This window comes from Cetorhinus maximus, unplaced genomic scaffold (assembly GCF_964194155.1).
Source record: "Cetorhinus maximus unplaced genomic scaffold, sCetMax3.hap1.1 HAP1_SCAFFOLD_3587, whole genome shotgun sequence".
NCBI classification, from domain to species: domain Eukaryota; kingdom Metazoa; phylum Chordata; class Chondrichthyes; order Lamniformes; family Cetorhinidae; genus Cetorhinus; species Cetorhinus maximus.
The window spans coordinates 7,235-24,285 of record NW_027599494.1 but is presented as its reverse complement, the minus strand read 5'-3'; the positions used below and the strand labels follow the sequence as shown (position 1 = coordinate 24,285).

Genomic DNA, 17,051 nt, shown 5'->3' with positions numbered 1-17,051 from the left:
GAGTCCCCCCTTCTCTCTCTCTGAGTCCCCCCTTCTCTCTCTCTGAGTCCCCCCTTCTCTCTCTCTGAGTCCCCCCCTTCTCTCTCTCTGAGTCCCCCCCTTCTCTCTCTCTGAGTCCCCCCCTCTCTCTCTCTGAGTCCCCCCCTCTCTCTCTCTGAGTCCCCCCCTCTCTCTCTCTGAGTCCCCCCCTCTCTCTCTCTGAGTCCCCCCCTCTCTCTCTCTGAGTCCCCCCCTCTCTCTCTCTGAGTCCCCCCCTCTCTCTCTCTGAGTCCCCCCCTCTCTCTCTCTGAGTCCCCCCCTCTCTCTCTCTGAGTCCCCCCTCTCTCTCTGAGTCCCCCCTCTCTCTCTCTCAGTCCCCCCCTCTCTCTCTCTTCTCAGTCCCCCCTCTCTCTCTGACCCCTCTCTCTCTCTGTCTCAGTCCCCCCTCTCTCTCTCTGAGTCCCCCCCCTCTCTCTCTCCTCTCAGTCCCCCCCTCTCTCTCTCTGAGTCCCCCCCTCTCTCTCTCTCAGTCCCCCCCTCTCTCTCTCCTCTCTCTCAGTCCCCCCCTCTCTCTCTCTCTCTCTCTCAGTCCCCCCCTCTCTCTCTCTCTCCTCTCAGTCCCCCCCTCTCTCTCTCCAGTCCCCCCCTCTCTCTCTCTCTCTCTCAGTCCCCCCTCTCTCTCTCTCTCTCTCAGTCCCCCCCTCTCTCTCTCTCTCTCTCAGTCCCCCCCTCTCTCTCTCTCTCTCTCAGTCCCCCCCTCTCTCTCTCTCTCTCTCAGTCCCCCCCTCTCTCTCTCTTCTCTCTCAGTCCCCCCCTCTCTCTCTCTCTCTCTCAGTCCCCCCCTCTCTCTCTCTCTCAGTCCCCCCCTCTCTCTCTCTCTCTCCCCCCTCTCTCTCTGAGTCCCCCCTCTCTCTCTCTCTCTCTCAGTCCCCCCCTCTCTCTCTCTCTCTCTCAGTCCCCCCCTCTCTCTCTCTCTCTCTCAGTCCCCCCTCTCTCTCTCTCTCTCTGAGTCCCCCTCTCTCCCTCTCTGAGTCCCCCCCCTCTGGCCCACTCCTCTCACCCCTCTTCTCCATCTCCGTCGGCATGTTTGTGTGAACAGTTTTTCCTCCTTTCCTCCAGGTTCTCTTTCACTCCATGGTGCGAGACTCTCACGGGCGAAAGATGAGCAAGTCACTGGGTAACGTCATCGACCCCTTGGACGTGATCAACGGGATCTCATTACTGGTAATAGCCTGATGGAGGAGGGGAGTGGATTTGCTAATCACATCCCAGTGCTGTCTGTGCCATTCTCTGCACCTTCGCTGTTCACGCCCACTCTGCCTCCACCCCCCCTGCCCATACCCTGTGGTTTTCCCTCCAGCTGGGCAAGCTACCATCCCCATGCCCGCCCTCCCCGTTCCCGCCCTCCCCGTGCCCGTGCCCGCCCTCCCCGTGCCCGCCCTCCCCGTGCCCGCCCTCCCCTGCCACAATCTGCCATGAGGTGGGAACCTCACTCTGATGACCTCTTGTTCCTTTCCAGCGTCTTCACAAGAAGCTACAGGAGGGGAACCTGGATCCTCGAGAAAGCCGCATTGCCCAGGAGGGACAGGTGAGTTCACACGTCCTGCTCTGACTCTCAGTTGACCATCTGGCACACTCCTCCGCCCCGCCACTTCCCACGAGGACGGATGGGTGACCAGATCCCACTCTGACCCTCCCTTGCCAATCCCAGACCCTCCTCGCTGACCCGCTGCTCACCCACTGCTCAGATCCTGAGGGGAAACCCACACCCATCGATTCTCTCCCGCTCTCTATAAGGTGAACCATGCACCCCACCTCCACCCCTGACCCCACATCTAAGAGAGGGAAGTCCAGTTAGCTGAACCAGGGACTGCACAACAACAATATTCACATAGCGTCTTTTAATGTGACGAGAGGCCACAAGCTGCTGCAACAGGGCAGCTTTCGAGCTGGTAAAGCCAGGCAGATGCTTCGGTAGCCGGGACCATTGGGGGGTATCAGCAAGAAGTGCCAGGCTGTGAAGTCTGGCCCCCGGGGTCTAGGCCCACACCCGGCTGGAGCCTGTTGGCGGGCAGAGTTTGGGCACAGGGTACCCCTCGTGAGCAGTGTCACCCTCCAGCCTCACCACCCACGCACCCACACACACCCACCCACCCACACACACCCACCCACTACTCATCCCCCTAGACCATGGCTGCACTGCCAACCCAGTGACTGGTGCTACCAGCGGGTGACAGTCCACAGGCAGCTGGTGGGTAGCGAGCCCTGGATAGAAGGGTGAACTATATTGAAAGTGCAGCACATGATCAGGCCATTCAGTTGGTGTTTCTTCTCTGCTCAAGCCCCCTCCTATCCCTCTTCATCTCACCCTATCAGCATACCCTTCTATTCCTTTTTCCCCTCGTGTTTATCTCGCTTCCCCTTAAATACACCTATTGTTAACCACTCCCTGTGGTAACGCGTTTCTCACTCTGTAAATCATTCTGGCTAAAGAAGATTTTTTTCAATTCCCTATTGGATTTATCTGATATTTATGGTCCCTAGTTTTAGCTATATTTGTCGGAGTAAATTCTTGCTCCTGAACAGAAGTTAAGAGCATGAGAAATGTGAGCAGGAGTAGGCCATCCAGCCCTTCAAGCCCACTCCACCATTGAATGAGATCATGGTTGATGATCTACTTCAACACCGTTTTGCTGCACTATCCCCGTATCCCTTGGTGTCTTTAATCTGTAGAAATCTATCATAGGAACAGGAGGAGGCCATTCAGCCTGTCGAGCCTGCTCCGCCATTCAAGTAGGTCATGGCTGATCATCTGCCTGTACTGCGCTATCTCCATATTCATTGATGTCATTACTTTCCAGATTTCTGTCTTGAACGTGCTCAATGACTGAACTTCCACAGCCCTCTGGGATAGAGGATTCCAAAGATTCACCATACTCCGAGTGAAGAAATTCCTCCTCATCTCACTCCTGAATGGCCTACCCCTTATTCTGAGACTGTGTCCCTTGGTCCTAGATGCCCATCCCCACCCCCCAGCCAGAGGAAGCATCTGTCCTGCATCTACCCTGTCGAGCCCTGTAAGAATTTTGTACACTTCAATGGGGTCACCTCTCATTCTTCTAAACTCTTTAAGAGAATACAGACCCAGTCTCCTCAATCATAAGACAATCCTGCCTTCCCAGGAATTAGTTTGGTGAGCCTTGAATCATTAACCACAATGAATTGCCAGCGTTTATTGGACCAGATTCAATAATAATTTCTGTGGAAAAAGCTTGCGTTCCTTTAAAAGGTCAACGCTTTTTTAAAAATTGGATTTATTAACCAAGCAAACAGAACTGAACGGAGGAGTAAACACAGGAAGACAAACGTTTCATTGAATATATACTCGGCTGCAAATTGGTTATCACTGTCGGCCTGAAGATATCTCTTCATAAAACCTGAGCGATCTCTTGAAATAGTATTACAGCTCCATCTGACCTGATGGGCATGTGGAATGGTCTCCCAGCAGTTAATATGGTTTTTAATGGGATTGAGGGATGCAGGGATAATTAATTACAGACACCGATTCTTGCAACACTTCCTGGCAGCTTGAAGCAAAATCCTAATTTTAAGAAATGCAAGCTTATTTCCACAGAAATTATAATTGAAAGTTTGTGTCCAATAAACGCTGGCAATTCATTGTGGCTAATGATCCCTGCGGGGTTCCCCAATAAGCTATTAAGCTGTGGTTGATGTAATTGTTAACTGAATTTTCCTTGTTACCTAATGAGTTCCAGGCACCAAATCCATTTTCGCATGTTCTTTCAGCTAATACCTTGCGATACTCGATTTCTCTAGCTCGGAACACGTTTATAGTATGTTCTACTCCTTTTGCAAGCTTGGGGCTGATATTGTACATGTGGACAGGTACATGTTATATGGCTGGACTTCTTGCTTACCGTAGGTTATAGGGCAGAGCAGCAGGCCACTCGTCCCAACCAGTCCATGATGTTGTTTATGCACCACTTGAGCCTTTTCCCATCTTTTCTGATCTAAATCTACCATTGTAACCCTTTAATTCCCTTCTCCCTCATTTGCTTGTCTGGCTCCCTCTTAAAATGCATCCTTTACAATTCACTTTGACCACTCCCTGTGGTAACGAGTTCCACGTTCTCACCACTCTCTGGGTAAAGAGGTTTCAGTTCAATTCCCGATTTGTTTAGCAACTCTCCCACATCGATGGCTTTCAGTTATGCTCTTCCCACAAGTGGTGGCATAGTGGTAAAGGCTCTGGACTGGTGATCCAGAGGCCCAGGCTAATGCTCTGTGGAAGCAGGATCAAATCCCACCATGCCAGTTGGTGGAATTTAAATTCAATTAATTAAAGCTGAAATTAAAAGTGAGTCTCCGTAACGATGAACCTATCACCAATTGTCGCAAAAACTCACCTGGTTCACGAATGCCCTTTTAGGGAAGCAAATCTGCCGTCATAACCCGGCCTGGCCTACATGTGATTCCAGAGCCATCGTGGTTGATTCTTAACTGCCCTTTGAAATGGTTCAACTCAGTTGTATCAAGTTGAGCAATAATGGACTGCAAGCGGTTCAAGAAGGCGGTTCACCACCACCACCACCTCCTTGAGGGCAATTAGGGATGGGCAACAAATGCTGGCCTTGCCAGTGACACCCACATCCCATGAAAGAATAAATTGAAACCTTGCTATCGTGTCTGAAATTACTGAGAAATGTCTGTTATTTTGGAGCGAGCTGCACAATGGGACACAAGTAGCGTCCCGGAAATAGCTGTAAATCAGGAAATGGAAGTAAGGGAGGAATTCGGGGAAAATTACAATCACCAGGGAAGTGGTATTGAGCAAATTGTCGGGACTGCAGGCTGACCAACCCCCAGGTCCAGATGGACTTCACCCTAAGGTCTTGAAAGAAGTGGCTAGTGAGATAGTTGATGCACTGGTTTTAATTTTCCAAAATTCCCTAGACTCGGGGAAGGTTCCATTGGATTGGACAATAGCAAATATAACTCCTTTATTCAAAAAGGGAGGGAGACAGAAAGCAGGACACTATAGGCCAGTTAGCCTAACATCCGTCATAGGGAAAATGTTAGATTCTATTACTAAAGATATTATAGCAGGGCACTTAGAAAAATCCAAGGCAATCAGGCAGAGTCAACATGGTTTTGTAAAAAGGAAATTATGTTTAACCAATTTCTTGGAGTTCTTTGAAGGAGTCACATGTGCTGTGGATTAAGGGGAACCGGTAGATGGTACAGTACTTAGATTTCCAGAAGGCATTGGATTAAGTGTCACATCAAAGGTTATTGCAGAAAATAAAAGCTCATGGTGCATGGGGTAACATATTGGTGTGGATAGAAGATTGGCTAGCTAACAGGAAGCAGAGTTGGCACAAATGGGTCTTTTTCTGGTTGGCAGGATGTAATGAGTGGTGTGCCACAGGGATCAGTGCTGGGGCCTCAACTTTTACAATTTATATAAATGACTTGGATGAAGGGACCGAAGGAATGGTTGCTAAATTTGCTTATGACACAAATCAGGTAGGAAAGTAAATTACGAAGAGGACGTAAGGAGGCTACAAAGTGACTTAGTTGGGTTAAGTGAGTGGGCAAATGGAGTATAATGTGGGCAAATGGAGTATAATGTGGGCAAATGTGAAATTGTTCATTTTGGCAGGAAGAATAAAAAAGAAGCTTATTATCTAAATGGTGAGAGATTGCAGAGCTCTGAGGTTCAGAGGGATCTGGGTGTCTTAGTGCATGAATCACGAAAGGTTAATATGCAGGTACAGCAGGTAATTAGGAAAGTTAATAGAATGTTATCATTTATTGTGAGGGGAATTGATTACAAAAGTAGGGAGGTTATGCTTCAGTTGTACAGGGCACTGGTGAGCCCACATTTGGAATACCGTGTACAGTACTGGTCTCCTTATTTAAAGAAAGATCTAAATGCGTCAGAAGCAGTTCAGAGAAGGTTTACTCGCCTAATACCTTGAACGGGTGGGTTGTCTTGTGAGGAAAGGCTGGACAGGTTAGGCTTGTATCCAATGAAATTTAGAAGAGCAAGAGGCAACTTCATTGAAACATTTAAGATCCTGAGGGGTCTTGACAGGGTGGATGTGGAGAGGATGTTTCCTCTTGTGGGAGAACCTAGAACTAGGGGTCACTGTTTAAAAAAAAGGCGTTCATTTAAGACAAGAGATGAGGAGAAATTTTTTCCCTGGGGGTTGAGTCGTTGGAACTCTCTTCTCAAAAGGCAGTGGAAGCAGAGCCTTTGAATATTTTAAGGCAGAGCTAGATAGATTCTTGATAAGCAAGCGGGTGAAAGGTTACTGGGGGTAGGCAGGAATGTGGGATTGAGGTTACAATCAGATCAGCCATGATTTTATTGAATGTCGGAGCAGGCTCGAGGGGCCGAGTGGCCTACTCCTGCTCCTGATTTGTATCTTCGCAGAACAACTGTACAAAACTTTCTGAAAGATATCACTATGACGAACACACGTACAGTTATGATTTAGGAAGATGATGATGAGATATTTCTGTAGTCTGGGTTTTGGATCTTTGAAATTCTCTACCTAGAGAGCTGTGGACGCTCCACCATTGAGTACATTCAAGGCTGAGATCGAGAGATTTTTTTGTGTGCTGAGGGCAGTCCGGGGATAGGGAGACCTTCGAAACACGGCCACGTGGGGTGGGATTGGGAAGAACGCACTTACTCGTGATCTCTTTCATTAGGCCTTTTACCTCCTGCCGTCCATCCCTCTCTGAGGCTCCTCAAAAGTGCCAAGTGAATTGTTTACGACGCTGAAGGTGCTAAATAAATACAGATCGTTGTCCCGGTATTTCCAGGTTTTCCTGGTGGAATTTGGCGCGCGTCATTACAGGAAGATTCGGAGATGTTAATCCAGGAGGGAGGGGGTAAGAGACAGTGACGAATCACTTTCATTTTTCTCTCTCCACCCCCCCCTACAGAAACGGGATTTTCCACGCGGGATCCCAGAATGTGGTGCAGATGCTCTCCGCTTTTCCCTGTCTTCGTACAAGTGTCAGGGTGAGCAGCAATAGGAACTGAAATATAGATGTGCTTTCTTTCTAATATTCGGGTTAATCTCTCTCTTGAGTCCCTCTTTCCACATCTGTCTCATTAACACATTCTGGTTGCACTTTTTCCCCCACCCCCCCCCCCCCCCCCCCCCCACAACACCCTTCCCCCTTCTTACCCCCCTCCCCATTCTCGCACCCCTCCCCCTCTCTCACACCATGCCCTCGCTCCCTCCCCCCTCGCTCCCTACCTCTGTGTCTCTCACACACCCCCCTCTCTCTCTCTCACACCTCCCCTCTTTCTCTCTCTCTTTCTCTCTCTCTCTCTCTCCCTCCCTCTCTCTCTCTCTCTCTCTCTTTGTCTCTCACACACGCGCACACACACCACCTCTCCCCCCCCCCCCCCCCCACCCCCCCTTCTTTTCCCCTTCCCTGGCCCACTTTCCCTCCCGCTCCCCAAAACCCAGGAGAGGACATTAATTTGGATATTGCAACGTTCCTGAGCTCCCGCCGATTTTGTAACAAGATCTGGAACGCCATGAAGTTTACGTTTTCTGCTCTGCCTGAGAATTTCCAGCCTTGGCCAACAGATATGGTGAGAGAGAGCTGCATGTGGGGATGTCTCTGTGGGAATGGGCGTGTCTCTGTGTGTGGGGAATGGGCGTGTATCAGAGGGGTGGGGATGTCTCGGGAATGGGCATATCTGTGCGGCGGGGGTGGTGATGTTTCTGGGGAATGGACAATTTCTGTGAGAGATGGGTGGGGATATCTCTGGGGGAACAGGCGTACTCTGTGGGGGGTGGGTGGGAATGTCTCTGGCGGGGTAGGGATGTCTCTGGGGGAATGGGTGTGTCTCTGGGTGGGTTGGGGATGTATCTGGGGGATCGGGCGTGTCTCTGTATGAGAGGGGTGGTCTCTGAGGTGGATGGTGAAAATGTCTCTGGAGGAATGGGCATGTGAGGTGGGGGTGGGGTGGGGATGTATCTGTGGGAGAGGGCGTGTCTCTGTATGAGAGGGGTGAGTGGGAATGACTTGGAATGGGCTTGTCTCTGAGGTGGATGGTGAAAATGTCTCTGGAGGAATGGGCATGTGAGGTGGGGGTGGGGTGGGGATGTATCTGTGGGAGAGGGCGTGTCTCTGTATGAGAGGGGTGAGTGGGAATGACTTGGAATGGGCTTGTCTCTGAGGTGGATGGTGAAAATGTCTCTGGAGGAATGGGCATGTGAGGTGGGGGTGGGGTGGGGATGTATCTGGGAGAATGGGCATGTCTGTGTGAGAGAGGTGGGCAGGATGTATCTGGGATGAGGGTTGGAGATGTTCAGGGTGGGGAGAGGTGGGGGTGTTTCTTGTGGGGTGGGGGTATGTGGGTGGGTGTGAGGGGGATGTCCTGGATCGCAATGCCTTTGAGGATTGGATGGGGTGTCCAAGGTGTTCGTGCTGTGCCCCAGGTATGAGGCAGGGGGTGTCCCAGGTGGGTCATCTCGAGGGGAGAGGGGCAGTGGGCTGTCCCAGGTCCTGGGTGTGGGGCCATTGTCAAAAGCCATGGGCTTGGATGGGTGTTTCTGGGTATTGGGGGAGGAGGGGGGGTATTGTCCCAGGTATTGGGGGAGGATTATCCCGGGCGTTGGGGGAGGATTATCCCGGATTTTCTAGGGTGGGTATGGTTCAGAGTAGGGATACCCTTGAGAGGGAGAAATATCTTGGGGTGGGGCTATGTTCTGGGTTAAAGATGTTCATGTCGTGAGGGGGCTGGTGGTGGTGGGTGGGGTGGGGGTGATGAGCTGTCTCCCATGGTGGTTAGAGTGGGGGGGAAGCTAGGCTGGCTTTTTTGGGAATCCTGAGTTATTCCGCTTTATTACTTTGGCCTGTGGAGCTCCCGGAATGTTCTCCCATGCGGGTTTGACACCCAAACTGATGGTGATTGAGAAAACCCGGCTGGTCGGAGCGGAGTTGGCGATCAGCTGGATTGACCAACACTCTCGCGGTATTGTCGGGCACGTGTTTGTCACCCTGTCTCCTGGAGTCGCTGAGGCCACAGCACCCCTTTCGCCCAATCGGCTTGCAGGTTGGGCTGACCCCCCCCCCCCCCAAAATATCCGGCGGGAGAGCGCTGACTCTACATCTCCCTCTGGCATCAGCCTGTTTTCTGGGAGCTGCTGTTGGGGTTGTTTGGAGGGAGGGATTGTGTGAAAATGGGCTCGGGAGGACAGTGGGAGGGGAACAGTTGGCCCCACGAGACAGAGCATCACGGACAGGAGAGGGGAGACTGCAGCGTCGTGGTCTTGTCGCTGGACCGGTAGTCCAGAGGCCCAGGCAAAATGGGTTCTAATCCAACTAGGGCAGCTGGGGGAACTTTAATTCCAGATTTGATTAATCGGATTTAAAGCTCGCCTCGGTGACGGTGACCATGAAACCATTGTTGTTAAAAAAAAAAAAATCCATCTGGTTCACTAATGTCCTTCAGGGAAGGAAATCTGCCGCCTTAACCTGACCTGGCTCTCAGCAACGTGGTTAACTCTTAACTGCCCTCCAAAATGGCCCAGCAAGCTGCTCAGCTCAAGGGCAATTAGGGATGGGCAACGAGTGCCGGCTCTTCCCTTGAAACAATAAAGAAAACAAATTGTCTGTCTCAGCCGGTCCACGTCCCGTGGGTTACAGCGCAAGGGCCACTGTCCTTCCCGGGCCAGAGCTTTATTGTCGGTGCGTTTTGAAATTAAACGAAACCCCAGGTTGGCAAGACCGGCACCTCCCATCCCTTGAGTCAGGCGTTGATTTGATTTGAAGCAAAATACTGCGGACTGCTGGAAATCGGAAAACAAAAACAGCTGGAAAAACTTAGCGGGCCGGACGGCATCCACGGAGAGAGAGAGAGAGAGAGAGACAGAGTTAATGTTTCGACTCCGTATGACTCTTCTTCAGATTTGATTGAGTTGTTCTCTCGGCCGTTGCTCTGGGGCTAGCGTCGTGTACACGGCAGGGCAGGTAAGGGGGAGAACAGCGGGTCCTTCCCTAAAGGACATTGGTGATTCGGATTCCCGCTGTCTGGATTTTCCCCCAAAGGCTCGGGATCCGAGGTGCAGTGAATATTCTCACCTGAGTCGGGTGCAGGGTGGGGGAGTGGAGGTTGGGGAGGATTGGGGCGGGGTGCGGGTGGAATCACGAGGAGGGTGCGGTTAATCGAGTGGTGACTGGAAGTGTCGGGGATTACCCTCCTGTCCCCAGGTTCATCCAGCAGCTGCCATTGATCGCTGGATCCTCAGCCGGCTCCTCCGCACCATCGCAGCCTGTGACCAGGGCTTCCAGGAATACAACCTCCAAGCAGTGACCTCCGCCATACACCGATTCTGGCTCCACGACCTGTGTGACGTTTACCTGGTGAGTGTGAAGCATCTCTCTCTCTCACACATGCTCAATCCTCTCTCTCACCTGCTACTGTCTCTCTATCGCTCGTCTCTCTCATCCCCTTCCACTCTCTCTCCCCCTCTCACACATGCTCCTCTCTCTCTCTCACCGCCACCCCACCCTCCCTCTCTTTCTCCCCCTCTCACACATGCTGCTCTCTCTCACTGCCACCCCACCCTCTCTCTCTCACCCCCTTCCTCTCTCTATCCCCCTCTCACACATGCTCCTCTCTCTCTCTCACCGCCACCCCACCCTCCCTCTCTCTCACCCCCTTCCTCTCTCTCTCCCCCTCTCACACATGCTCCTCTCTCTCATTATGCTCGGACATGCTCACGTCTGGGTGTCTCATGTACCCACTACACTAAGACCCGATACAGCAGTGAGCACCATCAGTCACTCTGAGACTCGAGAGCACAGTGCGTCCCACTGTGTTAAGGTGCATTTCTCACTGTCTGTGTTAAGGTGCATTTCTCACTGACTGTGTTAAGGTGCATTTCTCACTGACTGTGTTAAGGTGCATTTCTCACTGACTGTGTTAAGGTGCATTTCTCACTGACTGCGTTAAGGTGCATTTCTCACTGTCTGCGTTAAGGTGCATTTCTCACGGACTGTGTTAAGGTGCATTTCTCACGGACTGTGTTAAGGTGCATTTCTCACTGTCTGTGTTAAGGTGCATTTCTCACTGTCTGTGTTAAGGTGCATTTCTCACTGACTGTGTTAAGGTGCATTTCTCACTGTCTGTGTTAAGGTGCATTTCTCACTGACTGTGTTAAGGTGCATTTCTCACTGACTGTGTTAAGGTGCATTTCTCACTGTCTGTGTTAAGGTGCATTTCTCACTGTCTGTGTTAAGGTGCATTTCTCACTGTCTGTGTTAAGGTGCATTTCTCACTGACTGTGTTAAGGTGCATTTCTCACTGTCTGTGTTAAGGTGCATTTCTCACTGTCTGTGTTAAGGTGCATTTCTCACTGACTGTGTTAAGGTGCATTTCTCACTGTCTGTGTTAAGGTGCATTTCTCACTGACTGTGTTAAGGTGCATTTCTCACTGACTGTGTTAAGGTGCATTTCTCACTGACTGTGTTAAGGTACATTTCTCACTGACTGTGTTAAGGTGCATTTCTCACTGACTGTGTTAAGGTGCATTTCTCACTGAATGTGTTAAAGGGCATTTCTCACTGACTGTGTTAAGGTGCATTTCTCACTGTGCCTCTTTGTTTTAGGGTGTGTTTCTCACTATCTCTTGCTCTCCCTCTCTCACCACCCCCTCACCCCCTCTCTACTGCCTCTTTCCCTTTGTCTCCAATTCCCACTCTCGCCCCCTCCCCCGTCTCTCTCGCCCCCCCGTCTCTCTCGCCCCCTCTCCCGTCTCTCTCGCCCCCTCCCCCGTCTCTCTCGCCCCCTCCCCCGTCTCTCTCGCCCCCTCCCCCGTCTCTCTCGCCCCCTCCCCCGTCTCTCTCGCCCCCTCCCCCGTCTCTCTCGCCCCCTCCCCCGTCTCTCTCGCCCCCTCCCCCGTCTCTCTCGCCCCCTCCCCCGTCTCTCTCGCCCCCTCCCCCGTCTCTCTCGCCCCCTCCCCGTCTCTCTCGCCCCCTCCCCGTCTCTCTCGCCCCCTCCCCGTCTCTCTCGCCCCCTCCCCCGTCTCTCTCGCCCCCTCCCCCGTCTCTCTCGCCCCCTCCCCGTCTCTCTCGCCCCCTCCCCGTCTCTCTCGCCCCCTCCCCCGTCTCTCTCGCCCCCTCCCCCGTCTCTCTCGCCCCCTCCCCGTCTCTCTCGCCCCCTCCCCGTCTCTCTCGCCCCCTCCCCCGTCTCTCTCCGCCCCCTCCCCCGTCTCTCTCGCCCCCTCCCCGTCTCTCTCGCCCCCTCCCCGTCTCTCTCGCCCCCTCCCCGTCTCTCTCGCCCCCTCCCCGTCTCTCTCGCCCCCTCCCCCGTCTCTCTCGCCCCCTCCCCGTCTCTTCTCTCGCCCCCTCCCCCGTCTCTTCTCTCGCCCCCTCCCCGTCTCTCTCTCGCCCCCTCCCCGTCTTTCTCTCGCCCCCTCCCCGTCTTTCTCTCGCCCCCTCCCCGTCTTTCTCTCGCGCCCCCTCCCCGTCTCTCTCTCGCCCCCTCCCCGTCTCTCTCTCGCCCCCTCCCCGTCTCTCTCTCGCCCCCTCCCCGTCTCTCTCTCGCCCCCTCCCCGTCTCTCTCTCGCCCCCTCCCCGTCTCTCTCTCGCCCCCTCCCCGTCTCTCTCTCGCCCCCTCCCCGTCTCTCTCTCGCCCCCTCCCCGTCTCTCTCTCGCCCCCCTCCCCCGTCTCTCTCTCGCCCCCTCCCCCGTCTCTCTCCGCCCCCTCCCCGTCTCTCTCTCGCCCCCTCCCCGTCTCTCTCTCTCTCGCCCCCTCCCCGTCTCTCTCTCTCTCGCCCCCTCCCCCGTCTCTCTCTCTCGCCCCCTCCCCCGTCTCTCTCTCGCCCCCTCCCCGTCTCTCTCTCTCGCCCCTCCCCCGTCTCTCTCTCTCTCTCTCGCCCCCTCCCCGTCTCTCTCTCTCTCTCGCCCCCCTCCCCCGTCTCCCTCTCTCTCGCCCCCTCCCCCGTCTCTCTCTCTCGCCCCTCTCCCCCGTGTCTCTCGCCCCCCTCCCCCGTGTCTCTCGCCCCCCTCCCCCGTGTCTCTCGCCCCCCTCCCCCGTGTCTCTCGCCCCCCTCCCCCGTGTCTCTCGCCCCCCTCCCCCGTGTCTCTCGCCCCCTCCCCCGTGTCTCTCGCCCCCCTCCCCCGTGTCTCTCGCCCCCCTCCCCCGTGTCTCTCGCCCCCCTCCCCCGTGTCTCTCGCCCCCTCCCCCGTGTCTCTCGCCCCCCTCCCCCGTGTCTCTCGCCCCCTCCCCCGTGTCTCTCGCCCCCCTCCCCCGTGTCTCTCGCCCCCCTCCCCCGTGTCTCTCGCCCCCCTCCCCCGTGTCTCTCGCCCCCCTCCCCCGTGTCTCTCGCCCCCCTCCCCCGTGTCTCTCGCCCCCCTCCCCCGTGTCTCTCGCCCCCCTCCCCCGTGTCTCTCGCCCCCCTCCCCCGTGTCTCTCGCCCCCCTCCCCCGTGTCTCTCGCCCCCCTCCCCCGTGTCTCTCGCCCCCCTCCCCCGTGTCTCTCGCCCCCCTCCCCCGTGTCTCTCGCCCCCCTCCCCCGTGTCTCTCGCCCCCCTCCCCCGTGTCTCTCGCCCCCCTCCCCCGTGTCTCTCGCCCCCCTCCCCCGTGTCTCTCGCCCCCCTCCCCCGTGTCTCTCGCCCCCCTCCCCCGTGTCTCTCGCCCCCCTCCCCCGTGTCTCTCGCCCCCCTCCCCCGTGTCTCTCGCCCCCCTCCCCCGTGTCTCTCGCCCCCCTCCCCCGTGTCTCTCGCCCCCCTCCCCCGTGTCTCTCGCCCCCCTCCCCCGTGTCTCTCGCCCCCCTCCCCCGTGTCTCTCGCCCCCCTCCCCCGTGTCTCTCGCCCCCCTCCCCCGTGTCTCTCGCCCCCCTCCCCCGTGTCTCTCGCCCCCCTCCCCCGTGTCTCTCGCCCCCCTCCCCCGTGTCTCTCGCCCCCCTCCCCCGTGTCTCTCGCCCCCCTCCCCCGTGTCTCTCGCCCCCCTCCCCCGTGTCTCTCGCCCCCCTCCCCCGTGTCTCTCGCCCCCCTCCCCCGTGTCTCTCGCCCCCCTCCCCCGTGTCTCTCGCCCCCCTCCCCCGTGTCTCTCGCCCCCCTCCCCCGTGTCTCTCTCTTGCCCCCCTCCCCCGTGTCTCTCTCTTGCCCCCCTCCCCCGTGTCTCTCGCCCCCCTCCCCCGTGTCTCTCTCTTGCCCCCTCCCTGTCTCTCTCTCTCTCACCCCCCCTCCCCCTTCTCTCTCTCGCCCCCCCTCCCCCCTCTCTCTCTCTCTCTCTCTCTCACCCCCCCTCCCCCTTCTCTCTCTCGCCCCCCCCCTCCCCCTTCTCTCTCTCGCCCCCCCTCCCCCCTCTCTCTCTCTGCTCCCACTCTTTCTCACATCTGTTTTCTCCCTCCTCTCTCTCTCTCTGTCCCCCCACCTATCTCCTTCACCCTCCTTTCTCTCCCCTGCTCCCTTGCCCTCCCCTGTCCCCTGGTCTCTGCCCCCTCTCATTCCACCTCCCCCCCCCACCCCAATCCATTACCTGCTCTTTATTTCCCACCCCCAACCTTTTCTCTTCCCCCTCCCCCCCTCCACACCTCCCCACACCCCCTCCCCTCATTGTCCTCACTTGTTGCTTCCTCTCCCTATCTCTCGTCGCTCCTTGCTGATTTTTCATCTCTCCTCCTCGGTTTTAGGAGTGTGTGAAGCCAGTGCTGCGGAGTGGGGAGTGTTCACCGCTCGAGAGTGTGCACCAGATTCTGTACCTGAGCACCGAGCGGGCTCTGTGCCTGCTCTCACCGTTCATGCCCTATCTAACCGAGGAACTCTGGCAACGGTTACCGAGTCATCACCAACACCGCCAGCCTAGTATCTGTGTCACCCGGTATCCATCTGTCAGTGAGTTGGTACGTTGCGGGGGGGGGGTTCACTGGGGTGGAGTAGCTGGGTTTGTGCGGTTCTGGGATGGTAGGGTGACAGGGAGCTGGGTCAACTGGGCCGGGGCTGGGGGCTGGGCGGGTTGGGGAGCTGGGAGCTGGTGGGGCGGGGGGCTGGGAGCTGGGTGGTGTGGAGGATGAGTGGGGCGGGGGGGATGAGTGGGGCGGGGGGGTTGGGAACTGGGTGGGGCGGGGGAGCTGGGTGAGGTGGGGGGGCTGGGTGGGGTGGGGGATGAGTGGGGCGGGAGGTTGGGAGCTGGGCGGGGCGGGGGGGTGAGTCAGTGGGGGTGAGGGTTACATGGAGCTGTTTTTAGCTCCCGGGTTTTCTCTGTTCACCGGCTGCTCATTCTGACGGTGGTTACTTCATGTGTGTTTTGGGATAATTCCACTTTGGGGCTTCAGTGTTGTAGTTTCTCATTTCATCCAACGTCCAGAGCATGTCTCAGTCTCTGTCTTGTTCAACGCCTTTCCACGTTCTCCTCTTTCTGCCACCTGGCTTAAATCAGCACGGCTGCTGTTTGGACCCCAGGCCATCACCGAGTTTTGTGCCTCAGCACAGCGCCAGATGCTGCTGATTCAGAGCCAGCAGGGAGAGTGAAGGGGAGTGGGTTTGCAGTTACATTAGTGGCTGATGCACCCACCCCCTTCTCCACGCCACGTGCGGGTGGGTGTGAGGGGAGGCGTTTAGCGTAACGGACATTGTCCTTTCTCTTTCAGCCAGACTGGCATTATCCTCAGGAAGAGTTGGACTTCCTGTTTGTGCAGGAAGTGGTCCGTGTGGTGCGAGCAGTGCGCGCTGATTATCAGCTGACCAAAGCGCGACCAGAATGTAAGTACCGGGGAAAAGTGATCCGTGCGTTGTGTACGCACGGCCGATGAACACACGGGCACTGGGTACAACGTCAGGATAAACGTCCGAGCGTTGAGGTAGAATGTGGAGATAAATAAGGCACCGAGCCCCGGTGCTACCGTCTAGTGCTGATCCCGATGTAGCTGCTTGGCCTCTCCCTCTGGGACCCTCCACAAGCAGCAGCGACAGGTTTAAAGGACGTGTTGGAGCTGAGCGCGGGGATGGGAAGAGCCCCATGTAATGAGGCTGAGAGCAGCACCTTTTGGGAACCAGGAGTGGATTCAGAGACTGTCTCCAGGAAGGCTGTGTGTCCCAGGAGCTACCTGGCAACATTCCTCTATTCCGCCTGTGTTCAGTGACACTGGTCTGATCCCTCTCTCTGCCCCTCCCCAGCATTTAGTTAACTGGCTCCTCTGTGTTAATCCGCAGTGTACATCTCCTGCGATGAGGATGCGGGTGGCAGGCTGGGACCTTTCCTCGTCCCCCTCCAGACGCTGTCTCGGTCGGGCTCCGTGGAGTTGCTGACCCCTGGAGAGGATGCGCCTGTGGGCTGCACGATTGCAGTTGTCAACCAGCACTGTCAGGTTCACCTGCTCCTGAAGGTAGGCGGCAGTCAGGACACACACATCATTGCCAATTTATTCTTCTTTTTCTTTTAAAAATAAGTTTGATTAGTGTATTTATTTGCTCATCCCTGATTTGTTCTTTTGTTAATTGTGCATTAATTAGGTGTTAATTGTATTCAGTTGGTGGATATTAATTGGAGACTCACCTGTGCTCATAGAGAACGGTTTTGACCTAGAAGGAGAGCCCGTCTTGTCCCTGCCAGCTCTGTGCAAGATCATATCACCTTGCCTCGCTGCCCCACTCTTTCCCTGTGACCCTGCAGTTTCTTTTCCTCTTCTGGCAATTGTCCAATTCTCTTTTTTGAAAGCCTTGGTTGACTCTGCCTCCACTGCACTCTCAGGCTCTGCATTCCAGACCCTATCCACTCGCTGCGTAAAATGTTATTATTCATGCCGGCCCTAGCTGCTTTGTCAATCACCTTGAATCAGTGTTCCCTGGTTTTCAACCCTTCTACCGATGGGAACAGTTTCTCCCCATCTACTCTGTCCAGACCCCCTCATGATTTTGAATACCTCTGTCAAACCTCCTCTCAACCTTCTCCAAGGAGAACAGCCCAGCTTCACCAATCTAGCCGCTTAACTGAAGTTCCTCATCCCTGGCACCATTCACATTTCTCTTTTCTGCACCCGCCCTAAAGCCTAAGTATAATATATCAAT

General features: G+C 55.3%; 1 protein-coding gene across 1 annotated transcript; it reads left to right on the top strand.

Annotated features, from left to right (window-relative positions):
- The first annotated feature begins 1,091 nt into the window (after positions 1–1,091).
- Positions 1,092–16,448, top strand: LOC144678088 (valine--tRNA ligase, mitochondrial-like). The gene is made up of 8 exons (XM_078538005.1): positions 1,092–1,203; positions 1,499–1,567; positions 6,958–7,036; positions 7,494–7,621; positions 10,249–10,401; positions 14,678–14,887; positions 15,635–15,746; positions 16,197–16,448. Exons 1-8 carry the CDS (start codon positions 1,114–1,116, stop codon positions 16,424–16,426), a joined length of 1,071 nt encoding a protein of 356 aa, XP_078394131.1. The 5' UTR covers positions 1,092–1,113; the 3' UTR covers positions 16,427–16,448.
- The last annotated feature ends 603 nt before the right edge of the window (positions 16,449–17,051 follow it).

Bases quoted from the DNA above. Each gene is read 5' to 3' on its own strand.
- LOC144678088 (XM_078538005.1), top strand. From the start codon at position 1,114: ATGGTGCGAGACTCTCACGGGCGAAAGATGAGCAAGTCACTGGGTAAC. The intron at 1,204-1,498 runs GTAATAGCCTGA...GTTCCTTTCCAG, and splicing joins TCAACGGGATCTCATTACTG to CGTCTTCACAAGAAGCTACA. The intron at 14,888-15,634 runs GTACGTTGCGGG...TTTCTCTTTCAG, and splicing joins ATCCATCTGTCAGTGAGTTG to CCAGACTGGCATTATCCTCA.